Source organism: Pongo abelii, chromosome 1, assembly GCF_028885655.2.
Source record: "Pongo abelii isolate AG06213 chromosome 1, NHGRI_mPonAbe1-v2.0_pri, whole genome shotgun sequence".
Classification (NCBI taxonomy): Eukaryota; Metazoa; Chordata; class Mammalia; order Primates; family Hominidae; genus Pongo; species Pongo abelii.
The window spans coordinates 36,444,777-36,471,838 of NC_071985.2; the positions used below are offsets into that span (position 1 = coordinate 36,444,777).

At 44.8% G+C, this 27,062-nt stretch overlaps 2 protein-coding genes across 20 annotated transcripts in view; one reads left to right on the forward strand and one right to left on the reverse strand.

Moving 5' to 3' along the window:
* The window catches only part of ANGEL2 (angel homolog 2), a 24,923-nt gene extending 21,450 nt beyond the window's left edge, over positions 1-3,473 (forward strand). For 5 of the 6 annotated variants that reach the window (XM_009237742.3, XM_009237774.3, XM_009237761.3 and 2 more), the window contains one exon: positions 465-3,473. In XM_009237742.3, coding sequence (XP_009236017.1) covers positions 465-616 — 152 coding nt within the window. In that variant the 3' untranslated portion in view covers positions 617-3,473. 6 annotated transcript variants of the gene reach the window in all.
* Positions 2,230-27,062, reverse strand: part of VASH2 (vasohibin 2) — a 42,909-nt gene continuing 18,076 nt past the window's right edge. For 4 of the 14 annotated variants that reach the window (XM_024230961.3, XM_054520697.2, XM_054520694.2 and 1 more), the window contains 3 exons: positions 22,702-23,083; positions 21,594-21,709; positions 2,230-7,157 (listed from right to left, as the gene is read on the reverse strand). In XM_024230961.3, coding sequence (XP_024086729.1) covers positions 7,085-7,157; positions 21,594-21,709; positions 22,702-23,083 — 571 coding nt within the window. In that variant the 3' untranslated portion in view covers positions 2,230-7,084. Of the gene's footprint in view, positions 7,158-12,283; positions 12,345-13,373; positions 13,421-16,391; positions 17,394-18,135; positions 18,254-21,593; positions 21,710-21,871; positions 22,241-22,701; positions 23,084-27,062 lie in introns of those variants that run through there. The other 10 variants (XR_010140498.1, XR_010140497.1, XR_008510008.1 and 7 more) reach the window with 10 other exon arrangements.

The window sequence follows — 27,062 nt, forward strand, 5'->3', positions numbered from 1 at the left end:
GTGTTACAGCATTTCAAAAAGAGCATGTCATCTTTACTTCTGTGGGTGCTGACTCTGGGACTAAATTATACTAATTTATTCTCCATTCACCTTATAAACTTCTATGGGGCTGTGGCCCGGTGTCTCTGGCTTTATGCAACTACAGAATGGTTGCTGGATGAGTTTCTTATGTAGTTGTCAACCACAAATTACTCTTAACATTCTTAAGTATTACATTTATATTTTCTTCTAAAGATTGTTCACAGAGCTGGAAATAGAAAAAATATCTCAAACTGCTGTGTGTTTGATAATTATAATTAGGTTATAACTCAATAAAGCTTAAATATTCTAAAAACTGTTTCATAGTTTTTAGTCTTCTGCAGGGGCCTCAAGTTCTACATTTGTTTGGAGAAAAGACTTGTATGATTTATTTACAATAACTTGTTGACAGTTTTACTAAATATGTATGTGCTTCTTTAATGTAGGAGCTGAAGTTGCTTTGGTTGGTGGCTTGAAACTTCTAGCTAGACTGTCACTTCTTACAGAACAAGACTTGTGGACTGTTAATGGACTTCCAAACGAAAATAACTCTTCAGATCATCTGCCTTTATTGGCAAAGTTCAGACTTGAGCTCTGACTCTCTTTGATCACATACTAATTTTCTTTCCAATTTGTATTGTTTTTCAAAGAATGTAAAGTTCTTAAGTGTATGCATGTCGTTTATTTTTGCACTGTGGAGATTCTGAAGCAGTTATGTTAGATGCTTTGAAACTCCATATCAGAAGAAACAACTTTATAACAATTTTTTTAATAATGAAAAATATTTTCCTGACAAGTGAGATCCAAATACTCTTTATTGTAAAAGAGATGTAAAGGTTTTATATTCTAAATCCTAGTAAAATTGACAGTGATTTTTAAATATAATGCATCTTCCTTTGTCTGCTTAGTAAAAAATTTCATTTCATAATTTTGGCAAGCTCTGTAGTGGATCCAAAGTATCTTTGAGTTCTTGCAAACTACAAGTTGTTTCCTTTCCAGAAGGCTTGATTTCATTAGGAGATCCCTCTATTGAGTTCTAAATAGTTTATCTTAGAAATCCTTGGGTCATTCACAGGTATCCAACCAGCCATTGTTTAGTTTGTTTTTGAAGGGGTTTGATAATGCTTTTTAAGTTGTACAGAATGCTTAATCCATCTTATTACTGTCCTGAGCCATGTAATATGCCTGCATCATGTTGGGGAAATGTTTGGGAAATGTAAGTCAGCAGAATGTATAAAGCTTACTCTTTCATCCTGGAACAGACAGAGGTGGGCTTAATAGAGGCAGAGACTGGGGATATACCTTTGTTTCCCTAGCATTTTTATTTATTTATTTTTATTTTATTTTATTGTTTTGAGATGGAGTTTCACTCTTGTTGCCCAGGCTGGAGTGCAATGACATGATCTTTGCTCACTGCAACCTCTGCTTCCCGGGCTCAAGCAATTCTCCTGCCTCAGCCTCCTGAGTAGCTGGGATTACAGGCATGCGCCACCACTCCCAGCTAATTTTGTATTTTTAGTAGAGACAGGGTTTCTCCATGTTGGTTAGGCTGGTCTCGAACTCCCGACCTCAGGTGATCTGCCCACCTCAGCCTCTCAAAGTACTGGGATTACAGGTGGGAGCCACTGCACCTGGCAACATTTTTTAAAAATTCAGTTTTAAGATCTCTGGTTTAGGGGAGAGATTTTATTTTACTGAACCAGTTCTATAGAAATTTATTTTATTAGGAAATTTGTCTTTGGAACAAAGTGGCAGCTATAAAATTATTTTTGTTATGCCTCAGAAATATGAGGAAGCCTGTAAAACTCTAGTGGGGAGATATTAACTTGGAGACCTAATACTCTGTAAATAGTCATTTAAACTGTTGGTGTTAGTGGTTTTGTTTCTAAAATGTTTTCTTTTACAGTGATGCACCAGTATGAGATGGTGCTGACACTTTCTATGAAGTGGTTATGAGCAGGTTTAATAAATCCTCTATACAAGTGTTTGAATCAATTTTAAAACATAAAAAGTGGAAATTTCCTTTTTTGTAGACAGTAGGAACAAGGAATTATATGCATTTTTACTAAGTAGTAATTTTACACTGAATTATAAATGTTTTTACAGTGAGTTTTATTAATAGAATGCTTCACCTTAAATTGGAAAACAATAATAGTCTTGGACTAAGTCTTTGTACTAAAGCATTTGCTATAATTATTTTTTAAAAAACCAAACAGATGAAAACCTCAAAGAAGGCATGTGGATTATAAGATTTGTCTAGTAAAACTTGTAATTGAATATGTTTAAATATTTAATTTCTCACTTTGGGGGGGTTTTATTTTTTTATTTTTTAGATGGCATCTCACGCTATCGCCCAGGCTGGAGTGCAGTGGCGTGAACTCAGCTCACTGCAACCTCCGCCTCCTGGGTTCAAGCAATTCTCCTTCCTCAGCCTCCCAAGTAGCTGGGATTACAGGCGTGCACCACCATGCCCAGCTAATTTTTGTATTTTTAGTAGAGATGGAGTTTTGCCATGTTGGCCAGGCTGGTCTTGAACTCCTGACCTCAGGGGTGATCCACCCGCCTCGGGCTCCCAAAGTGCTGTGATTACAGGCATGAGCCACCATGCCTGGCCTTTGGGGGGATTTTAATTACAGTATTAATTATAGTTCCAGGATTTCCCACATTTTATAGTAGTAGTTTGCAGAATATTATGTGCCCTAATTAACAGATACAGACATTATCAAATTATAATGATAGTATAATTATCCCTTTTTAATACTGGGGAAAGAAAAAATGAAAATTCATTAGTTAATTACTGCTTTGTGTTGTGTGAATTTATTAACAAATAACATTATTACATATAGGTCATTGTTAACAAACATCCCTGAAAACCTCTGTGAAAATTTAATTTTTTATATCCTGATTAATATATTGTGACTTTAGGCCCATTTTTCATGTGCTTCACTTTGATAGAGTTAATCCATAAAATTGCTGCCTACTTTAGCTTATCAAATGAAGTATTATTTTGTGGACTGGAAGCCAAAAAGTCAATGTGAGCTTCTCACAGGTTTTTAAAGCTCCACTAAAAATAATTATCCACTTGTCTTTACTTTTGTTGACCAGAATAGTTGTTAACTCTGCCAGAGCCTGTACTTACCTGCCAAAAACAATTAAATCTGGTTAATGCCTGAAACCAAATCTCTCAGTCTCAAGTGTTATACTATCCAAGTTTTAAATGGAAAGGTAAACTGTGGAGTAATGAAATTTTGGTTTTACTGTACCTTTTGCTATCAAGATAATATGCATGTTTGAAATCTTGTCTTTATTTGGAATTTAGTTACTGTCTGCTTTTAACCATTTGCTTTCCTAAAGAAAGTTTGAGATCCAGAGAGTTCAAGGGATTGGGGAAAGAGAGGCGTCAAGTCATTTGCACTTTGTACCTGTAAGTTATGTAATAAACTATTATACTCGTACTTCTGTGCCTGAAGGTTTTGTGGTAGGTATACTGAGATGTATAAGCTGTCCTGTTGCCTTTACTAAACTATTTCATTGTTCTTTTCAGCCATTTTTACTTAGGGGTGATGCTAAAAGATGAGTGAATTGAGATGTGTCAAAATAGAGTAATAGAGTAGTTTTTAATATAGAGTCTGCAGATTGTGAAAGAAGGGTGAAAGAATGATAAATAGGTTCACTAGAATAAGTATATAATAAGAGGGCCAAAAAAAAATCACATCATCTTACTTTTTTTTTTTTTTTTTGAGACTGAGTCTCGCACTGTCGCCCGTCCTGGAGTACATTGGCGGGATCTCAGCTCACTGCAACCTCCGCCTCCCAGGTTCAAGCGATTCTTCTGCTTCAGCCTCCCTAATACCTGGGATTATAGGCACCCGCCACCATGCCCAGCTAATTTTTTGTATTTTTAGTAGAGACGGGGTTTCACCATGTTGGTCAGGCTGGTCTCAAACTCCTGACCTCAGGTGATCCATCCGCCTTGGCCTCCCATAGTGCTGGGATTACAGGCTTGAGCCACTGAGCCCGGCCACATCTTACATATTTAGAAGAAAAACAATCCTTAAGTTTCCAGGATGGTTTTATTAAAGTCCCATGCTGTGTTAGAAACATACAAGTGATGAGAAAAACATTAACTCGAAACATGCACTTATCTGGCATTCTCTAAAATACCATTATACAAGTTTTCATTTACTTAGAAAAATACCCACTAAAACAATCACAGTTCTTCTTAAAGATTTAAAAAAAATGTATTGGCCAGAACAAAGTCCAAGAGAATAAACAAAGTTCTGAATTGTATGTCAAAAAAACTGTACAAGGTTGTACATAAAACTATAGCTTACAAAAGCCTCAGGTATAGTAAGAATTCTGAATTAAGATTTCCAAAGTTCTATTTACCAATATCTATTAATAAAATCCTTATGAAATAATTGACTTAGAAAAAGTGAAATGCTCATGATTTCAGAGTGTATAGAAAATACTAAATACCACTTTCCGAAATAAAGTGTACTCAAAACAGCACAACATACAGTCTAAAATCAAGATTTCTGTCATTCATTTAAACTTTGCATATATTGCCATGATGGCTTAAACATAAAATTTCTCTTGCACTAAGAACTTTTTAAAACCAATTTCAAATCACTTCATAGTTTTATTTTTTATATGTTGAATTCTAGCCAGTCTTAAAATCAGCTTTGGGAGGGGAGTGCATATAACATGTTGGGTTTTTTTGTTTTGTTTTGTTTTTTAATTATTGCACTAGAATTTAGGGGTTTGGTGCCTTTCCCATATTTTTTTTAGAAATTAGCATATTCCATAGGCAATAAAAGTAGGATGACAACTAAGAACATTTTAAATGTACTTTCAAGTTTGTGTGACTAAACCTTGCTTTGGGAAAATTAGTCTAAAAATCAAGGAGCGGGTGTGGGAGAAATTAGCTTACTAATTGAACCATCAAGCCAGTTGGCAGTTCTAAGGCTTCTATATCAGCATATTACAGAGTTTGTTATTCCTGTTCTTTTCCTCCTTGTTGTGGGAAACAAGGTATGCAACCATTTGACATTCTGTATTTTAGATGTAACAGTACTTAATACTTGGCAAAAATAAATTCTAACTCTTAGAATGGTTGCAGTGTTACAAGAGGTCTACTTATTAGATGTAAGCAAGTTTCAGATTGACAAACAGAAGGTATATGGCTAAGTCAGTATTGTTTTAGAATGAAAATGAAATGATTCACTATTTCAAACATCTGAATACATGTGGCCAAGGGGCTGTGAATGGGTTTGCTGTGTGAAGATAAACAGAGCTAACTCATTTTAAACTCTGATAATACTGTTCTTAAAGAGATTAAACTGATAATTTTTAACCCTGTGCTACATTTTAATCTAATGGAGATGTATACTTGAAGGTCTTGTTCATCTAAAGGACATTAGACTTCTTTATTTTAAGAAAACAGTACTTTTCATTAATAATACTGATTTTCAGGGTGAAGTAAGCTCTTGTGCACCCTTTTGCTTTGAAGTCCTTTTGCTTTCCCTGTCACTCCCAGAAATCTTGTAAAGAATTGGTAAAGAATCTCAGTGAGGATTTTTTTTTTAACTTCCTTCCTATAAACACCTTCAGTCAAAGAAAGCCAGAGGAGATGCACTGAGACTGAAATAACATCTGTTGACTACCAGACTTCACTGAAATCAGCCGTCTGGTCTCCTGAGTTGGCATTGTTGCTAAGATAAAGCAAATGAAATCGAAGCTGTACTCTTGATACTTATACCATACAAGACTAGGCTGTTAGGGTTGTCCTGTGTGGTCTGCAGCCAGAGGTTACACTAACTACCATATGCAGGCCAGACATTCATTCTGTGCTTAGGGATTTAATCACACTATAAGGTGTAACACTGGACCGAAGACTTTTCCATTTAAAAAAAAAAAAGTGCTGCTTTTCTAATTCTTTATATTTTCCAATACTCATTCCTAAAATGTCATGAAATGGTACCTAAAAGCAAAGTACTGGAAGATAATCACATCATGTCACATTTGGTCTTAATATAAGACATCAGAACACATCTTTAACAGTGAGTCCTCCCTTAGTTTGATTCTTTTCATCCTTCAGAAGAATCAAAGCCTGCCTCAGTTTAAAAATCAGATGATGAAATGTGAACAGAAAGGTTTTTTGGTTCTGAAGACCTGCTGATCACTCCTGGTCTCTGCCTGAGTGTGTCAGAGGTAATCCAGTAGTGCTAAATTTGTATAATAGTACGTGACCTCTTGTGCTTTTTGCTAGAGTCTGCAAAGTTTAAATGTTAGTGACAGAACATAGACTAGCTTCTCAATGTGATATTTTTGTTTCATTTTGAAAAAACAAAAACATCAGTGAATGCTTTAAGAAGGATTAAGAAGGAAGTAACTCCAAGATCCTGAAAATGGTTCTTGTATTGCCAGAAGAATTTCAGTGCTTTTTAGTAAAACACTTGCATATAGTACCTTAAATCTCCTCACGTGTGTGCACCAGGAAAAAACTCCAAACTTGTGGAGATCCCCATGGGAAATACTGGGGAAAGAATACAAATAGAATATAAAAAAACAAAACGCCATTAAGTTTGCATATCTGGTGTCAAAATGCTGAGGTAATAACTGCTTAAAAAAAACCCACCCATTTTTGCTTTCTGTTATTGCTGAAAAAGACAGTAATACTGTTAGAGTTACCTTACTATACCAAAAGTTCAAGAGATTATTTCATGAACATTTACTATTGGTGAGGCATAATGTTCAAAGCAAGTAAAAGAAAGTAGGTAAATGGAAAAATATAAAACTTCAGTTATGGTTGTTATCCTTAAGATCTTGAGTGAGGGACATAGTCCAACCCCAGTGGGGCTTATTACTTCAGCCTTTTCATGGTGCCTTTTAGTGAATTTTTTAAAGCTAATGGTTACCACCCACTCAGATTCTATTTCCAGGTGAATCCTTAAAAATAAAATTCACAAGTTCTTAATAAATAGTTGCAGTTCCTCCTGAAGATGCTGGGTAAAGTGCAGAGAGAAGCACCACAGAAACCCTCTTGCTGGCCGGTATGGCTTGGCTAAATTCGGATTTGATAGCCCACTTCATTCAGAGTGCTCAGATCAGCCACCTTCTTTTCAGGCAGTGCAGGCCTAAGGGTAAAAGACAGAAATATGGTGGAGGAGAGGGGATGGGACAAAGAAAGACAACAGCATTTTCAAGGTCCTCTACTCGGTTTTCCTAATCCTTCTGGTATTTGTCTCATCCTCCCATTCCCCCACCCTGCCAGCCTTAGCTCACAACTCTACTTCTTGTTCTTAAGTCCACCTTTAAAGGTTTTAAGGAACATTTTAACAGACTTTCAATGTAGAGTTCAAAAAAGTTTTCAGGGTGTCGAATGAGCTTCTGCAGCTTTAAGCCTGAATTTGGTCACACTATAGCTTTTGAAACCCAGTACTCTTGAACCTTGCAAGGGTCTAAAAGTCACATACACTACAGTAGAGCCAACAATCTGAGTCAAATTCTCCTTGAAACATTGGCTTCCTAGTGTTCATGTCCTGGAGGAAGCCCAGGAATCAAAGGTGACTCACGTTCCCAGGGAAAGGGTTAATGTTCAGGCTTGAATGTATAAAATCAAGGTGAATCTTAGGATTCATCTGAAAAACCATGTCAGTGTGGAAAATCACTCAGTGGCAAAACATCTCTTCCCTAAAAACGTGCTAAAGTCACTTCCAACATAAAACTACAACTAAGCAATTATGCAAAGTCATGTGAGAAAGTACTTCAAGCTGGGAAATACAACATTCACATCAATAGCACATCATCTGTCTTCATTAAAGATGCGTCCTAAATGACTTCCAATATACATTTATGCCTAAACAATCTCACAATGTATCTTACAACTTTTCCATTTCTTAATGAGCCTCTTCTCACCTTGGATAAGAGAACTGAGATCATGAATCAAGTTTAGGATGTTCAATATGGCTAGTGAGTTCTAATTCAAAAGTTTCACATCCATTTTTGCAAGAAAAAGACATGTTTAGGTTAAATATAAACCTTGTTTTTGTTTTTGTTTTTTTTGAGACGGAGTTTCGCCCTTGTTGCCCAGGCTGGAGTGCAGTGGCGCAATCTTGGCTCACTGCAACCTCTGCCTCCCCGGTTCAAGCGATTCTCCTGCCTTAGCCTCCTGAGTAGCTGGGATTACAGGCATGTGCCACCACACCCGGCCAATTTTGTATTTTTGTAGACATAGGGTTTCACCATGTTGGTCAGGCTGGTCTCCAACTCCTGACCTCAGGTGATCTGCCGGCCTCGGTCTCCCAAAGTGCTGGGATTACAGGCGTGAGCCACCGCACCCAGCCGAACCTTGTTCTTAAGTATTTAAAAAAAAAAAAAAAAGACCAAAGAGAAAATATAATTGTTAGAAGGTTTCTTATTTTATGCCCTTGAAAGATTTCCTAACATCTAGTGGTTTTTCCCTGGCATAAAAGTGGTCCAACTAATTCAATGTTGATAGAACTAGAAATCAACAGCTAGCTTCTATCTAAAGCACAGCTCAGTGAATGGCATTAATCTCTGCCAGCAATTCCACTACCCCTTCTCTCTCTCTCTCTCTCTCTCTCTTTCTCTCACTGTCTCTCTCTCTGAAATGGGAAGGAATAGTCATCAATAGTCTGATCATTCCCTCTGAAACCTGACTGCTCAAGGTGGTCAAGAAACCATCCCTGACTAGGCCCTACTCAAATAACTTGTAACCTTACTTATCTGTTGCATGGGCCTTATTTCTTAGCTTGACCATGTGCCCTCCTTTATTGGTCAGGAATTATGCCTCTTATTTCTTTGTGTCTCTCCCCATAGCGACTGACATACACATGATGCTAATTAACACAGCTGACTGCCAGTAGAAATCCCTACACTTCAGTGTGTAGGCTCCTGCTCATTGTATCAGAGCTCAAGGCTTCCATCCTTCAGGGGATGGTGTCCTCCAGCCTCTGCATGCCCTGGAGATTAGCCATTCCCTTAAACAAAGCCACTGCTACAGGCCTGGAGGAGTGGCCCCCAGAGGACACTATGAGGACCATTTTTGGATTGACAGGAAAAGGAACACATGTTTGCTTGGGGATTCAAACTTATATTCCTACCCTAGCCCTCAGCCCACTAATGTGGACAGAACTAGGGTTCTTACACACAAGTCAGGTTTAAAGAGTCCATATGCATCTGGTTCTCTCATAAAGCCTGAAGTGAGCCTCCATTTTGTCTCCTTGCCTGAGGTGGTGTCATCTTTACAAATAGCTAATTTGAGACTTTCTCAAGTAGACTCCCCATACATTAGCATCAGCCTGATGCAAATATGGTTAGAAAAGTAAATCACTTCTCCACAGTGTGCCCCACTTGTAGAAAATTCAGCAATCAAAAATTCAGTTTGCCTGCAGGATGAGGCAAAAGGGTAAACCTGCAGTACCTATGTAGTCCTTGCTTTAGAAAAAGATTAAATGCGGGTCATTTCCTAGAGCTAGTAAAATATTATTTCCACACTACATTTCCTGGTTTTGTAATTAGGTAAGCATATTTTTTTATCCAAATATAAACTACATTTGTATTAGATTTTCATAACTGATTTATCTAATGATCTGTGTGCAGCAGCATCTATTAGTTGCCCCTCAACATCCACTCTTCCCTTCTTTAGTATAAAACACCCCTGTCTCCCATCCCTGATTTTTAGCTAGGTACATAGCTGCCTTGAATACAAAGTACATCTTCCAGCCTCCCTGTACCCAGGCATGGCCTCAGACTAAGTTGTAGCCAACTTAAATGGAAGTGTGGTGTGGCAGTTAGCAGGACACATCTTCAAAAGACAACTGGTATGTGCCCTTCATCTTTTTCTTTCCTTTGTTCTTCCTGCTGATGGGAACATGGAAGCAATGGCTGGAGTGGAGACCTCAAGATGGTCTCTAGGGCTGGGCACAGTGGCTTAGGCCTGTAATCCAAGCACTTTGGGAGGCTGAGGTGGGTGGATCATTTGAGGTCAGGAGTTTGAGACCAGCCTGACCAACATGGTGAAACCCTGTCTTTACTAAAAATAAAAAAAAACAGCTAGGTATGGTGGCGCATTCCTGTAGTCCCAGCTACTTGGGAGGCTGAGGCAGAATCACTGGAACCTGGGGCGGAGGTTGCAGTGAGCCAAGATCACGCCACTGCACTCCAGCCTGGGCAACAGAGTGTGATTCTGTCTCAAAAAAAAAAAAAAAAGATGACCTCTAAAGACGGCAGCGCAGCAGGAAGCCTGTTTCCACCTCTGTTGAGCTGCTTTTACATAAAAGTGAATCATGGCTGGGCATGGTGGGTCATGCTTATAGTCCCAGCACTTTGGGAGGCTGAGAAGGGAGGATCACTTGAACCCAGGAGTTTCAGACCAGCCTGGGCAACATGGTGAAACCCCTTCTCTACAAAAAAATGCAAAAAAAATTAGCCAGACATGGTGACGTGCGCCTGTAGTCCCAGCTACTTGGAAGGCTGAGATGGGAGGATCGCTTGAACCCAGGAGGTGGAGGTTGTGGTGAGCTGAGATTGCACAACCGCATTCCAGCCTGGGCAACAAAGCAAGACCCTATCTCAAAAAAGAAAAAAAAAAGTGAATTATGTTTAAGCTACAGCTTACACCTAACCTTAGCCAAACCTGATCCACTAACAGTGGGTGCTAAGTCAACCTGAGGAAGGTTACTGTGTGGAGTATGGAGAACATGTTCCTAGCAAGTTCTAATTCGGGAGGAATGGCCACAGTCCAAATGAAGTCAGGAGTCATACTCACTTCTAAGAGTCAGTCTTCTTCCCTGTAACCCTGCAAACTATGTAGGACCTAAGCCATGGTAGCTGTTTAAATCTCCTGTTGTCTCTGAAAATTAAGCAGTGCATGTGCTTAACAAGAGGTCCTTGTAGGACCTACCAGTTAGCTCATCCCAGTTTCTGAAGCTTTCTTACATATGCTTCCTTCCTGGCCTGGCATCTTCCTCAACACCAAGTCACACCTCTCCTCCTTCTGAAACTCTAAATATGCTGCCCTTCATATAAGAAAATAAGACACTAGCTTCATAGTATTTTCAAGTTTTTGGACTAGATCTGCACTGACCTGTTCTCTCTCCCTCAGTCCTGTGCCTGACAGTCTCTCCTAGAAAGTCAGTGGCAAGAACAGCCTACAGGGTAGGCTCAGGGAGAAAACAAAGCCCATCTGCTCATCCCTGTCATAGAGGCTCACTGGGATCACTGTAGCTAACTAGCCACAGGCCTGCCACCTCCTCGAGAAGCCACTTTTTGGCCACTCACCTTAATTCCTCACTTTGGAGCCCCTCAGCCCATAAATTTTTCGTAGTTTGTGTGTTTCTTAAACTTCACTCTACCATTACCTGTGTTCTGCTACTGGCACATTTGAAAATAGATGAAATTTAATTTGGGAACCTTTGAACTCCTTTTTTTAGTCTTTTCCCTCACACTTGCACCAGTCTTCCCATGCCTTCCAGGTACCAGGAAATCACCATTATAAATAGCTTTTATTTATTAGGCACTTAATGATGTGCCAGGCATCGTTCTAAGAGGTTTCTGTGGATTAATTAATCCTCACCATAACCCATGGGGTTGATAATGGTATTGTCCATTTTATAGAAGAGAAAATGGAGGTACAAAGGTAGGGAATTTGCTCAAAGCAAAGTCACGCAGTTAGCAAGTGTTGGAGCCAGAGTTGGTCCCCAGAATCTAAAGCCCACACCCTGAACCACAATGCAAACTTCCCCCTTCCTCTGCCACCTCAAAGCATCTTTCCAAGTATCTGAGAAGGACACCATGGCCACTCCTGCCTCTGCACCTTGGCTTATGCTGTCTCCTGTCTAGAATGCTCTCCCTGACATCTCCTCATCCTTAGAAGGCAATCCCAAATGTCACTTACCTCAGGAAGTATTTTCTGACTCCCTACCATCACAATCCACTACTTGCTCCGTATGCTCTGGCATTTTCTTTGGTACATTTGCTATGGCTTAAATGTGTCCCCCAAAGTTCCTGGGTTTGGAAACTCGATCCTCGGTGCAGTGGGGTTGGGAGGCAGGGCTTAGTGGGAGGTGTGTGGATCCTGGGGCGTCACCCTCATGAATAGATTAGTATTTTCTCAAAAGTGGGTTTCTTATAAAAGGATGAGTTTGGCCCCTTTGCACACTTGTGCTTGCTCTCTTTCCTTCCTCTCTCCCTCTGTTTGCCCTTCTGTCATGGGACAGTGCAACAAGAAGGCTCTCACCAGATGTCAGCCACTTTATCTTGGGTTTCTCAGCATCCAGAACCATGGGCCAATACATTTCCTGTTCATTATAAAGGACTCAGTCTCAGGTATTCTGTTACAGCAGCACAAAATGGACTAAGACAACATCTGTTCAAGAATCCTGCCAATTCATAATCCTTATGCCTGCCTCAGAGACTGTGAACAATTTGAAAGGAGGGACGAGGGAAATTCATCTATGAATCCCACTGTGGAATATGTACTTATCAATCAAATTCTCACTAACATGTAAATGGATAATAGGGAATCATCTGTTACCTTTATCATGAGATATTTTATTTTAGAGACAAAGTCCTAAGCCAGGAATTCAAGTTACCATGACAACATTTTCAGAATTAACAAGCAGGAAGAACATTTATTTTCTGTATTGGAGTGGGTTTGCTTTACCCCTGAAAGCCATGTGGGGAACCTGCCTACTCATTAAGCTGAATGCATCAACAGCTTGAGCGCTTCCAAAGGAAAGGGACTAGGTCATCTTCTTCTTCTGTATCCCCACCCCTGCCACCTTCCACTAAGTACCCATAACCCAGGAGAAGAAAAGGGCTAATACTGGCAGAAAATGAGCTAAACTGAGATTCCTGGTGAACTGCCCAGAAGATGAAATCCTTTTCTTTTACAGCAACCGTGGCTGCAATTTCCTTGGCTGGCATAGGGCAGAAGTAGGTTATCACAGCATGCCACCTGCCTGTGGGGCCCAGCCAGAAATGTCGTTCAGTCCTTGCCAGCTCATCTCAGGGCCAGAGTTGGGTGAGCTATTGTGTATAGAGAGGACTCTTCCAAGTGCTCCCCCAGCTATAATTAGAATATTGCAAGGGGGTTTATTTTTAAGAAACACGAGCACTAGGATGATGATTCAGCCAAGTCTGCACTTGCCCAGAACCTCTCATCAGATCCAGGGTTATTATTTTAGACTAATATATTTCTCCAACCCCACCTCCCTGCCATCCTCCTCCAAACAAGGCAAAGAAATGAAATAATTTTCTTTTTTCAAGGTTCTCAGGCAACATTTTGTTTTAGGGGAAAAAGAGTAGAAAACTTTACTTTGACTCACTTTGCAGGAGGAAGGATATCCACATGCACGGACAGTCCCAGCCTCACCTGTTGTGGTGTAAATGGACTCAGAGTGAACTAGGGTGAAAGCTTGATGGCCTGGCCCCAAGGCTACGCTTAACCCCAATGACAGGTCTGCATTCCTGGAGCCAGCTGGACGGAGGCTGCTCAAAGCAGGAGGTAGGCTGGGGAGAACAGGGTGGTGGTTCCACAGAGAAGTTATTCTGTCAAAAATCCTACTACTCTCCGCCACTGCTGTCTCAACTTTGACAGCTGCACACCAAGTCCTTCACACTCTGAGGCAGCCTCGGTGCAGAGGGGGAGCTCGGCCTGACCAGATGGTGCCATCTGTGCAGCCACAAGAAGCCTCAGAACCAGAAAATGATGGAGTGGAGACATCACCACATCCCAAGGCTGAACATGCATAAGGGTGTATCTGGGAGAGATGAGGTTTAAGAAAAGAAACAGGACGGAGAGGAAGTTCACAGGGTTCCCTCAACCACCCAGTCTCTCTTCTGCACCTCTGACTGAGGGCCATGTCTGGGCACATGTGCCAGCAGGCGCTCACCCTCACACAGAAACACAAAGGCCAGACTGGTGGTACAGCCTGCAGGCTGGGGAGTCCAGGAAGGGAAGTGTGGGAAAAGTGCCACTCTAAACGTTAGACTCTTAATCCCGGATGTTAAGAGTGTGGAAGAGACCAAACCAGGGGTGCTCTCGGTCCAGCATTTACAAGTTTAAGCAAAGACCCCAGGGCCCCCCTTCTTGTGGAGTCTGGCCAGAATCAGGTCAGACCAGGCACCGATTTAGGATTCACGGCCTGTCTGGGTAGGCCACCGAGGCAGAGCATGGCCTCAGCTGGAGGGACACAGGGAAAGGGAAGCTTCATTCACACCTGTCACCTTCATTCCAGGCCAGTCCGCTCCTCTCTCACATTCCTTGCTTCCCCTGATGGAAGGCACCGCTGCTGGCAGCTGCCAGGGCAGACAGCTGACGTTCTATGTAAACGGAGGTCTCAGCCAAGACGGATTCGGCCCAGAAGAGCTTTTTCAGCTGGTGCCCATCCCTTTGAGCCCTCCCCAGGCAGGAGACTCTGGCCATAGGCCAACTGTTGGAGATTCCAGGGCACAGTTTCCAGGCTCTGATGTCACTTCTCCTTTCTGGGACAAGAACCCCTCAGCTCTAGGAAACCTCACCCTGTCTGCCCCTGTCTGACCCTATGTGACCCTGGGGAGCTCACAGAGGCTCCTGGCTCACTCTGCCTGAGGTGGTCTTTTCTGATGAGGCCCATCATTCCATCTTGGTTTCTGCAAGCATCCCTGGAGACTCTGGGTCATATGAATTTCCCTGGGGGAACTGACCAGGCAGTCATTGGAGTAGAAACTGCCCCTTCACCATCTTGGAGGTTTAGCTTTTCCCTTCATAGCCTTCCTAGTGTTCTTTTTTGTTTGTTTGTTTCCCTCTACTTTCCACCCTAAGGAAATCTCCTTTTCCCACTGGGGATATTTCTCATTTGGGATCTAAGGAGAATTACTTCTTGGGCACCAGTCAATGTGATTAGACCATGGAATCAAATTTGTTTTCAGTGACTTCATTAAACAACCTCTGCCCTTACTCAACCAGATGTCTGGACATACGTAATCCTTCCTGACAGAATGGAGCAGGAATTCCATTGTCCAGCTCAAGGCCCTGCATTGAAAGGAGATGGGCTTTCAGGGCTTACTAACCTCTGGGACCCCCAGGGTGTCCAGCAGGGCAGACAGAGCCTGCTGGAGCCATGAACTGCCACAGAGATCAATGATGAAGAAGGGAAATCAAAGAGAAAGAAAAGGGGAGGCAAAGAAAGATGACCGACAAAGAAAACAGGAGAGACAGCGGGGAAAAAAAGCAGCTGCACAGAGAGAGAAGATGAAGAGGTTCTCATGGGTCCTCAGGAACACTGGCCTCAATTGAGAAGAATGTTCCACGTGGTCGCTGTGGCTGCAAAACCAGAAAATCACTATCTGCTCACTCCAATTCACCCAGGGCCAGGTCATAGGCAGCAAGCCAAGAGTCATGAACTGCCAGAAATGGAAAGGACCTCGGAGAGCGCTGAAGCTTCCCAGTGAAGGCGCTGTTGGCATTTGAGGTGGAACGGTTCTTTACTGGGCAGGGTGGTCCTGGGCTTTGCGGGGCATTTACCATCTCAGGCCCCCAGCCCTAACAAGGAGCCTCCTCACTTACCAAGATGTGAGAAGCAAACACTTCCACCCCCCACCACACTTCTAACCCTCCTCTCCCAGAGCTGACCCAGTTGAGGACCCCTGGGAACACCCCTCATTGAAGAGCTGCAAGGGTTCTGAGGCCCAAGGCTGGGAAGGAGTTGGTTTAAGTTCACAGATGGACTTTGAAACATGAATCTCAACCTCCCTCTCCCTTTCTCTTTACGAACCACAGGAAAAAACTTGACAATTCAGTGTAGTAGGTGCTTTACACACTCCCAGAGGAGAAGAGTGTGAGAAAGGACCCGTGGGTGGAAGGGTGGGGGAGTCCTGGTTTCCCTCGTGAAACTTGGTCTCAGCGGATGCTACGCAGTCATCGTCACCTGCCCTCCCACTCAGCTGATTCTTGTCAACCCAGTGACACTGATCCTCCTCTCCAAAGGGATTATTTAGACAAGTGCAAAAATGGAGAGGAATTCAAGGCTGGAAGTCGCTCCAGCTGGAAGGAGGAGGTGGATGGGGATATAATGCCACTAAAATTATCCATGGCAGACAGGGACTGGGACCCTACAGTTGATGGGCCTCTCGCCTGTTATGGTAATTTTCCACCCTTTGGGCCCCTCCCAAGCTTCCTCATGACACCCAACACATTTAGAAATGACGCGATGGCCTTATGTAATGCTGACAGAATAGCACGGGGACAGAGTCACCAAACCCTAGTCCTGGCCATCTTACACTAAGATTCCCAGAGTTTGTGGAGTGATTGGGTCAAGACCATATTTGTCACTTTCTCATTTCCTCGCCAAAAGCAAGATTACCTGGAGAAAAGCCTGCTTGGTGAAGGCCATGGGTGGAAGCTGAGGAGCTGCTTCTCTCCAAACATACCTCCAGGAACGCGGCTGTCCTGAGTTCTAGTGTGGCAGAATGGCCGGAGCTGGAATCTAGAGAGGGAAGCTGGGGCTTGGCGCTCCAGTGCTTGTGGCCTCTCACAGCCCTTCTTCTTATTCTCATGTCCCGCACCTCTCTTCCCTCTCCTCCTACACAGTAGCCCCTGCAATCCCTTCCCCAGCCCTGCAACTCAGAAGTCAAGGTTTCGGAGGAATTAGGGAGAGAATCTTCCCTCCTCAAACACCTCAATCCATTTGAAACTTCAGCTGAGAGATCTGCCCTCTAGAGTTCCCTCCCAACCTCCAAGTGCTGGAGAAAGAGAAAAGAAGTGGCAAGGGTTTCTGCCACCAAGAATAACCATGGTCTTACTGGATTTGCTCATACAAAATTGTCCACAGGCACCTACAAGCCAACTGGGCTCTGTGGATGGTCAAACTGTTCCAAGGCCACTCGGCCCTAGTTGTGGGGAAAAAAACCCCAAAGACTCTGACCTACTGGGTGCAGTTTAGGAAGGAGGACTTTTGGGAATCAATGTTTAGCCGGGAGGAAGGGCTCCAGGGCAGGGGCATGAGTCAGGGGGATTCTGAGGCAGGTGGCAGTCACTCTTCACCTTTTTTGAAAAGTTAATGATTTCACTGAACCATGAGCCATCATCTCCGTGCTCCTGGGGCTTTCCCCACTGGGGCTGGGATCGACTTTGGGGCATGGAGGGAGGAGGGTGATGGAAGATAATTCCCCTCTTCCTGCAGGTCTTCCTTCCTGACCTCAAGTGACCGACCACTCCCTTCCCCCAGTCTTTCTCCCCACTCCCAGGCCCACTCTGATGTGCCGGCAGGGTAGGAGGGGAGCGGGAGAGTGGATAACTTTGCACTCACAACTGACGCAGTCTAGCAGCTGTCCTCTGCAGGCACAGGGGTGGTCACTTGCCTTGGCTGCATGACGAAGTAGTCAGAGATTAGCATATGGGCATGGCCTAGGGGATGAAGGACCGGAGGCCCGGTCTGGCACCCAGGAGAGTGACCAGCTGGGCTCCTCCCAGAATAACTTCACTGGGGCCCAAACATGGGAGCCAGCGCAGGGTCAGACCCCCTAACTTCGCCTCCACAACCTCGTTATCCAGAGATCCAGGCGACACTGGACAAGGCTGAGCCCCTAAATCACACCCAATGGCTTTATCTGACCCTCTCAGCAGACCCAGTACTTTCAGCCAGTGACTGTTATTTTTCAGGGTCAACCGCCAACTCAGTTTTCCCATTCTGATTCATCAAACACAGGTGGAGGCCTGCTGCTGAAGCAAACGGTAGATGTCAAAGTGTGGTCCCCGGACCAGCAGGATCAGCATCATTAGAAACACCAGTTCTCAGGCTCCATCCCATATGTGCTGAATCAGAAGCTCTGGGAAAGGGGTCCAGCAGTCTTCTATTTCAACAAACCCTCCAGGTGATGCTGGTGCACACTCAGAGTTGAGAAGAGGACTGCAGGGCCTATCTATCTGTCCTCAGCTGGGCCCTTTCTTCAACTCCTTCACTGGCAGGATAAAGGCCACTTAAGGTACAGTCCTTCAACTTCTACCTCCTCATGTATGTCAAGCTCTCCCTAATGTCCCCCCTTCCTTTGCCCTACCCTCTCCCCCACCCCCACCACCTTCTAAACCCTCTCTGTAGCCTTCCATACCATGTGACCCCAGCTGCTCATGTATCTTCCTCCATTAATCCCTTTGTTCTTGAACATTCATTTCTTTCTCCTGGTTATTTTCTCTGTGTGTCCAAAGACACTCTGGTCTCTTCCAATTCTAGAAAGACAAAAGCCCCAGGAGAACTCTATAGAGTTTACAAACTACCTAGAGTAATCTGCTCTAAGTCCCCTGTCCCCTTACACAGGTAGAGGCACAGAGAAGCAGCTTGCTCAAAGCCGCAAGCTGGTTCATGGCAGAGTTGGAGTCAGAAATCAGGTTACTGCATCTCTGTTCAGGGCTCCTTCTTGATAAACGAATCCTGGCCTGCATCAGCTCCATCAGCTCTCACTCTCACTCCCTTTCGCAGGCTGGTTCCAGCCCCTCAGCCCTCTCAACACTGCCTCTCTAAATGTCACCCCAGTCCATAGCGCTTCTCCTTCCCCCACTACTTTCCCTCCTCCCCCTTGAAACCCACCCCTCCTCACCTTGTTGCAGCCACTTCTCATCGTTTTTGAAAAGCTTATGTTTTCACTGCTGAGCCCTGAGCCATCACCTCTGTGCTCCTGTGCTTCCCCCAGTGGGGCTGGGGTCGACTCCGAGGCATGCGGGACAGAAGGTAATGGAGGAGAATGCCCTCTTCCTGCAGGTCTTCCTTCCTGACCTCAGGCGACCACTCCCTTTCCCTGGTCTTTCTCCCCATTCCCAGGCCCACTCTGGTGTGCCAGATGGGCAGGAGGGCAGAGGGCAAGTGGTGCCTCAACACCAGAAGGTAGCTTTGCACTCACGGCTGCGGCACTCTGACAGCTGTCTTCTGCAGGTGCAGGTGCGCTCACAGTCCTGATCCATCCTCTCCCTCTTTGACTGTTCCTTTTCCATCTTCTGTTCTGGCTCTTTTTCTTGGGCTTCCTCAGGGCCTTGACATCACTTTTTTTTTTTTTTTTTTTTTTTTTTACAGGGCCTCACTCCTTCACCCAGACTGGAGAGCAATGGCGCTATCCAGGCTTGAAACGCTAGGCTCAAGCGATCCTCCCATCTCAGCCTCCCAAGAAGCTGGGACTACAGGCATGCATCACCATGTCTGGCTAATTTGTTGTTGTAAAGACAGGGTCTCCCTATGTGGCATACTCATGCTGGCCTCAAACGCCTAGACTCATGCAATTATCTCTCCTTGGCCTCCCAAAGTGTTGGAATTACAGGCGTGAACCACCATGCCCAGCCATTTCTTTTTTCTCTTCCTTCTTTGCTCATAGACTTATCTGGCTGTCATTTCAACTGGCAATTCCAAGTAGATGGCTCCAATACGACTTTTATCCCCCAGCTTCCTCAAACTCCAGGTCTGCATTTTTAGCAGCTCCCCTGATGCCGAAGATGCACCCCACATCCCATCATCCAAACTCAAACTCTCCTTCCTCCACATTTCCCAAACCAGCCACCACCACCTCCTGACTCCTGACATCATCCTGTTACCATGGTTTCTAAGATCTTTACCATCCCCTCGCATGTATGGTCACGTTTCCTGGTTAAAAACTCAACAAAGCCCTGTGAATGCAAAGTCCCTGTGGATCCAAGTAAAATGGATCCACCAGGACTAGTCTTCAAAATCAATAGCCACCATTCTGTGCAGGAATCCATTGCCATGCGGAATGCTTGGGCCTTCATGTCCTCTGGACTCTAGAGTCTAAAGGGAAAGGCAGGCTTTTATAGACTCTGCTCGACATTTGCTGAAGACTGGGAGCTCCTCAGGGAATGACTCAGCCCTCCTTGGGCAAAACAGATAATAAATCAGACAAAATCAGTTGTTGTATGAGCAACTTGCTATTGCTGGGTCACTCACTCTATGCTAAATGACCCTCTGGGAAGAGTTTCTATGTTCATAGTCCTCTGAGACAACCGCTACTTTGTGCAGTGACAGCAGTTAATGGATGTTTGAATCAAAGACAGAGAGAGAGAGATACGGTAAGGGCTAAGGTTAGGGTCAAGGGTCAAGGTTCAAGGGCAGTGGCCAGCATCAGGGAGAGGATTGGGGTCAGGAGGCCATGTGTGAATGGTTGGAAGCCATCCTGCTCCCTGCAAGGACAAACCTATGCCAAAACCGTTCTCATCTTCAGCCTCTCTTGCTACCAGGAACACCTGACCTCTCACTGCTTCACACCTCACACCCTCCTTTCCAACCCAGAACGACAGCCATTGTCACCAAGGCCCTCGTGGCAGTACCTGCTGAACCCAGGACTGGCTGTAGGACGTGGAATGGGGCAAGTAAAGAACCTTCCTTGGAAATGAAAATACTTCATCCCGTCCTGTTCTTCCGAAACAGAACCCTCCCCGACTCTGCCCTGCCACCTCCCAGAATCAGAGGACCTGGGTTTCAGCCCCATTTCTCACTGACCAGCTACAGAACTTACTACAAGATAACAAGCCCTTTTTGTGTCCTGGTTTCTTCACCTGAAAACAAAACTCGTAAAATGTTCCCTGCTCACTGTACAGGATTGATGTGATGATGATAACGTGCTTGTGTGAAAGCAGTTCACTGTTGACAAGTCACTCTCGTTACATCATCTACTTGGATCTTTACAAACCACCGTGTCAGATAGGCAAGGAGAGCATTTGATACTCTTTTATGGATGAAGAAACCAAGACTCCCCAAGGAGGAAGAATGTGCCCAGCTGCACAGCTAACACGTGGCAGAGTTGGGATTCAACCAAGCCCCCTATGCACTGTGCCACATGGTCCCAGCATGGCAAGAGGCTGGGTGACACAGCATGCTGCTATTATTAAGAAAAGCAGTATTTTTTCCCAGGATGGCTATAGTTCAAATATTTGCCAGCGGATTATCACTGGTGAATTTGGGCATCCCCAGCATCTCCAATCTGTCATTGCTTTAGTGGGTTATTTTGATCTAAGAAGTAGATGTGGGATCACTGGCCTCAGGGCTGAAATGGAGAGTGTAGAGTTAGCCAAGGAAGAAGCTTAGCCAGCGGGTGTCTCTGATGCCACCGTCCACTGATGGTAATCACACTTTCTGCTGGGTACAGAGGACTACAGAATTTTAGGAAAGTTCATAAATTCTAACAATCCCATTTTATGAGTGAGAAAACTTATGCCCAGAAAGATAACAAAGACATCCCCAAGCAGTTGAGCTGGTTCCAGCCCCAGTTTTCCTAATTCTAAGTCCAAGCCTCCCTCTGGACCACCTGCATTTCAGACTATTCTTCACCTCATTCTGCCTGGGGCTTATCCCTCCGTTTGTGTGCAACTGACAGCAGAGAAGTGGCAATGGGGGTGATGTGCACAGCGGATCCTTTTCCACAGACGTCCCCTGAATGAGGAGCAGTCCTCTTGGAGATTGCTGTCTAGTTCAAATGCCAGGCCCAAGACACAGCTTTGCCCCCATGGGCCAGGACAACCCCTTGAATGTGTGTGTTGGGCTTTGAGTTGGGGAAGAGGAAATATTACTCACGATTTGTCTCGCTGGCTGAGCCTCCTCGGGGGGCTTGCCTGTCTCCTTCTGGGGGACAGGGATTTTCCCCGGCTTCTCACTTGGGTCGGAGAGTGGGCACTTGCAGGTTTCAGGATCTGAAGGAGATGTGAGGAGTTAATCACCCTGGTTCCTAAGGGATCTCCACCCTCAGGTCTTCTTCCAGCACCACATTCCACCCCCCAGCCCAATCATGATGCCATGGTTTAGAAGGCATTGAGCAGGAGGACTTCTAAAAAAGGAGGCTGGAGACACACACATTCCTCTCTGGTCCTGTACTGTCAGGCAGCAAGGGCACCACTTCCAAGACAGATATACAGATGGTCACATTGTGCTCCCTGTGCTGTGTAGAGAGAGGAACACCGCCCAATGCCTCAGTCTCCCCGGGGCTGTGTTTGTTTGCTTGGCAAGTTCCTCTCCTCATGAAGGCAAAGTCCCATCTACATTGCCCCAGAAACCAGCTTGTTCTTCCTCTGATGCTCCCATCCCACACATATGACAGAATGGTTTTAATTGATCAGGAATCTCCACTCCAGGTCCTGCAGAGTGAAGATGAGAAGTCCACAAGTGCTAAACATAGCCAGGCCTGAAGTCAGCATAATCCTTTTCTCTTAGTGACTGCACAAGCCCTGGAGGGACATGGACAAGCGGGAATCACATCACTTTGGAGGTAAAACTGAGAGAGAGAAGAGGGACGTATGAGTATAGTCTATATAAGGCCAGCATATAAGGTTTTCCAGGTTTATTACTGAAAATCTCATGTCCTGGGAAAACCCGCAGTTCCAGGCAAACTAGTACAATTGGTCACCCTATTACATCGACAAAACAAAACAAACTAGAGCTTCAATATAAAATGACTAACACTTTAGATCTGATTTCATAGAAGGAATTGCAGGACAAGACGTTGTTTTAACTGTCACATCTAAATTGATTTTAGATGGCTTTCTTTGCAGTAGTATGTGCAAAGAGAGACTTTAACCTCAAGAAATTTTTGACCATCCTAGAAAAAGGAGGCCTGGAGCAAGAGGCAGAGAGAAAGGAATGGGAAAAGAGCTCTCCTGCATGGCTTCCTTGTCTTCCCAGCACCCACCTTCATTCTCATGTCCCTGGCATATTTCTCCAGCTCCTTCCTTATGTCAGCCCTCAGCATCTTTGAGACGTTGAGGACCAGCTGCTTCCACTCAATGGGCTGGAAGCTATGAGGCTCATGGGGGACGTACAGCCCAATCTTGACCTTCTTGACTGTGTGCAGGTATTTCTTGTAGGAGTCCTCAAAGTCAAAGATGAGGTCACTCAGAGTCCGAAAAGTCAATGGCTTGTCCATCAGCTCAGCCCTGCGGCTCATGCCCAGTGAGCCATAGCGGCCATTGCAGTAAATCCCCAGCACAACATGGTGAAAGTAGTTTCCTGAGAAGTAGGTTTTAAAGCTGATGGGGAACCGCTCGATGGAAGGCTGTCCATTGGTTAGGTAGCTTAGACGATCTGAGTCAAGGAAGAGAAAGGAGGCCTTGAAAATTCGAAGCCTGGATGCAAAGGAAGGGAAAGTGTCTCATAGGGGTCAGTGAGTCCATCCCCCTGCCTCTGAGCAGGCCTACATCTAACTTTTCCAGACTAATCCTTTTATAAAGGATTCGCTTGTTATCTTTGACTGTCTACTATATGTTGTATATCCAAACCAAGTTAATATGAGACAAAAAGAAAAACTTGTCATTTTCTTCAGTAATTACATACATGCAAAACAAAACAATAACAAGGCACTTTTTCCTCTGCTCCTGGGGCTCACATAGGCTGCACCCCGGCCTGGAACAGCCTCGTGACCATCCCTTCCCCTCTCCTGGGTGTCTTGCCTGCCTGACCTTCCTCGTTCTACCTTAGGTATTCTTGCTCCCCGCCCCGCCCCAAGTCAATTGGTAAAGCCTTTGGACCTGGAACAATTGGGAATGCAGAAGGAGGTGACAAGGAAGTGTGAACGCAGGCAGGGGAGTATAACCTGAGCTTTTCCAGGGAAGGGGGAGCAGCAGCACCAAGCCTGGGTTCATCTTTCCAAAACACACAAGAACCCCCATGGCACTTGGTGCTTAACCCATCCTGTACTGTAATTGTTTGTATCTTGTGAGGGCAGGGGTTGTGTCTCACATCCTGGCATTCCCTGGGCACAGCACTGGCCTGGTACACAGACAGGTTTGTTTAATGCTTACAGAAAGAATGAACCTTAGATTATGGATGCGCACTGCCTTACACTTAAAAGGGGTGCTCTTGGTACAGAGCTAATCCAAGTGTCCTGAAGAGAAGGATGCTGACAGAATCCATCCACAGCACTGGTGGCAGCCTTGTCCTCTGCTCTCGGTTTAATCACGGATGCCTCCACTCTCTAAAAAGAAAGCAGTTTTGTACCTGCTTTCTCTTCACTTTATCATGTGAGATCAACTGGCAGTTAGGGAGTGAAATCACATCCTTCTGAGTCCTCTTACCTAAATTCCTAGCTGCTTTCTGGGGCAAGTTCTCTGGGGCTGGAACAAGGGCATTCCTTAGCTGCTTAAGTCAGTGTGACAAACACTTACCCTGAGTGTCTGCTGTGCCCGACAGCCTGCCAGGTAGGGCTGTGGAGCCAAAGATAAGAACACAGCCCTTCTCTGGAGGTCTGGTGGGAGACGGACTCAGAATGCACACAATGTGATCAGTATGGCAATTCCTCAAATAATTCAACAGGATTACCCTAGGACCTGGCAATTCCACTTCTGGGTGCATACCCAAAATAATTGAAAGTAGCGACCCCAACAGGTATTTGTACACCCATGCTCTGAACAGCATTATTTGCAATAGCCAGAAGGTGGAAACAACGCAAATATCCATCGATGGATAAAGGGATGAACAAAATGTAGTGTATACATGTAATAGAATTTATTCAGCCTCATAAGGGAAGGAAATTCTGCAATGTGCAGAATGAGCCTTGAAGACATGCTGAGTGAAATCAGCCAAATACAAAAGGACAAATATGGTATGATTCCACTCATCTGCGGTACCTGGAGTAGCAAGTGCATAGACAGAGAGTAGAACAGTGGTGGGCAGGGGCTGGAGGGGGGAAATGGGGAGTACTGTTTAACGGGTATGGGGTTTCATTTCTGGGGAGGAACGGTGGCCTGTTTAACGGGTATGGGGTTTCATTTCTGGGGAGGAACGGTGGCCTTTTTTTTTTTTTTTTTTTTTTGAGACATTGTCTCACTCTGTCACCCAGGCTGGAGTGCAGTGGTGCAATCTCAGCTCACTGCAGCCTCTGCCTCCCAAGTTCGAGTGATTCTCCTGCCTCAGCCTCCTGAGTAGCTGGAATTACAGGCACCCGCCACCATACCCGGCTAATTTTTGTATTTTTAGTAAAGACGGGGTTTCACAATGTTGGCCAGGCTGGTCTCGAACTCCTGACCTCAGGTAATCTGCCCTCCTTGGCCTCCCAAAGTGTTGGGATTACAGGCATGAGCCACCGCGCCTGGCCGGAATGGTGGTCATTTTGCAGAGCATTATGAATGTACTTAATGTCACTGAACTGTGCCCTTAAAAATGGTTAAAATGGTAAATTATGTTATAAATATTTTACCACAATAAAAACCAAAACACAATGTGAAGTGTGCTATAAGAAAGGCAAGTCCAGCAACCTCTGGGTGGACAGAGGAGGGGCCTCAGCAGAGTAACACTGGAATTCGTCTTACAGGATAAGTAGTCAGTCAGGTGGAGAAGTGGGGAGGAGACAAGAGAGAGCACCAGTCCCTCATGTCACGAGTCACTGATCTTGAGGATTTCTCCCATCATGATGTTAACTGGTAAAGCCTTGGGACCTGGAGCAACTGGGAATGGAGAGGGAGGTGGCGAGGTAGTATGGAGGCAGGCAGGGGAGTAACCTGACCTTTTCCAGGGAAGCGGGAGCAGCAGCGCCAAGCCCGGGATCATCTTTCCGGCATCCAGCCTTCTGGGGCTATTCCTAACCTGACTCTCATAATGAACCTGTTTCTTTAATAAACCACAGTGCTTTAGTACTACAAGCAAGCCCCACCATGGCCAGTGAGGCCTCCCCAAAATACCTGCCATAGTTCACAAGATAATTTGGAAGCAAAGATCTACCTTTCTAGCATGCATGCAAAAGCACGCACATGCCCTTACACAAGATAAAAAGAAGCGGCTCAGAACTAATGAATCCTGAACTCTGGGCCAAAGTCAAAAAAAGAGAAAGCAAGGAAGGGCAGGCCGATGGACACAGGCGTCCAAGCAGCCAAGCCAACCAGTTTCAAAGTTGTTGAACCAGGACCTGCAGAAGGGCCTGTGGGAGACACAGATGGATGAACCCATTCATATCCTTCACTATCCCCGAGTGGAAAGCAGGACCCAGGGATGCTGATCAAAGCAAAGAGAAAATACAAAGATGCTGTAACTTTTAGAATCCAGGTCTGTTTGGGAGGCTGAGGCAGGCAGATCACCTGAGGTCAGGAGTTCAAGATCAGCCTGGTCAACATGGTGAAACCTCATCTCTACTAAAAATACAAAAACTTAGCCGAGATCATGCCACTGCACTCCAGCCTGGATCACAGAGTGAGACTCCGTCTCAAAAAAAGAAGAATTCGGGCCAGGCACAGTAGCTCATGCCTGTAATCCCAGCACTTTGGGAGGCCGAGGCGGGTGGATCACGAGGTCAGGAGATTGAGACCATCCTGGCTAACGCAGTGAAACCCCATCTCTACTAAAAATACAAAAAAATTAGCCGGGTGTGGCAGTGTGAGCCTGTTTGTCCCAGCTGCTGAGGAGGCTGAGGCAGGAGAATGGCATGAACCCGGGAGGCAGAGCTTGCAGTGAGCCCAGATCGCGCCACTGCACTCCAGTCCGGGTGACAGACCGAGACTCTGTCTCAAAAAAAAAAAAAGAAGAATTCGGGTCTGTGTTTCCTGTCTGTGTGCAAGAGTCAAATTTCCCTGAGTTCAGCAGCGTGAACTGAAGCTTTCCACCTTCCCGCACTTTTCTGAAATGTCAGAAGGATAAGAACAAAGGAAAACTACGAGCACACTGTCTTTGATTTGGACAGGCTCAAAAGTTGTTCCTGGGTCTATCCCCACAATTCCAAAAGGTTGTGGGTGATTCCAATGGCATGATGCGCAAATGTATAAAATTGTGCAGGGATGAGACTATTGTGTAAGGGAGGTGGTCATTTCAATGAACTAAATCCAGAGGCACTCAGACACCCCTCAACAAAGAGTCTGAAGTTAGCTTGTCTACCCCATGAAGGGCCTGGGCTTGTGTTCCCCTTCATTGACCTCTTCCACCAGCAAATCCCCAGCCAGTCATCTGCCCCCATTAAACTTGCAGGAGGCTTCGCTGAACAGCTGTGGCTGACTCCTGCCACTAAAGAGTTGGGGCCCTGAGCCATCTGCTGCCCCGACCCCCATTCCCAGCCTCCTGCTGGGTTCCCCA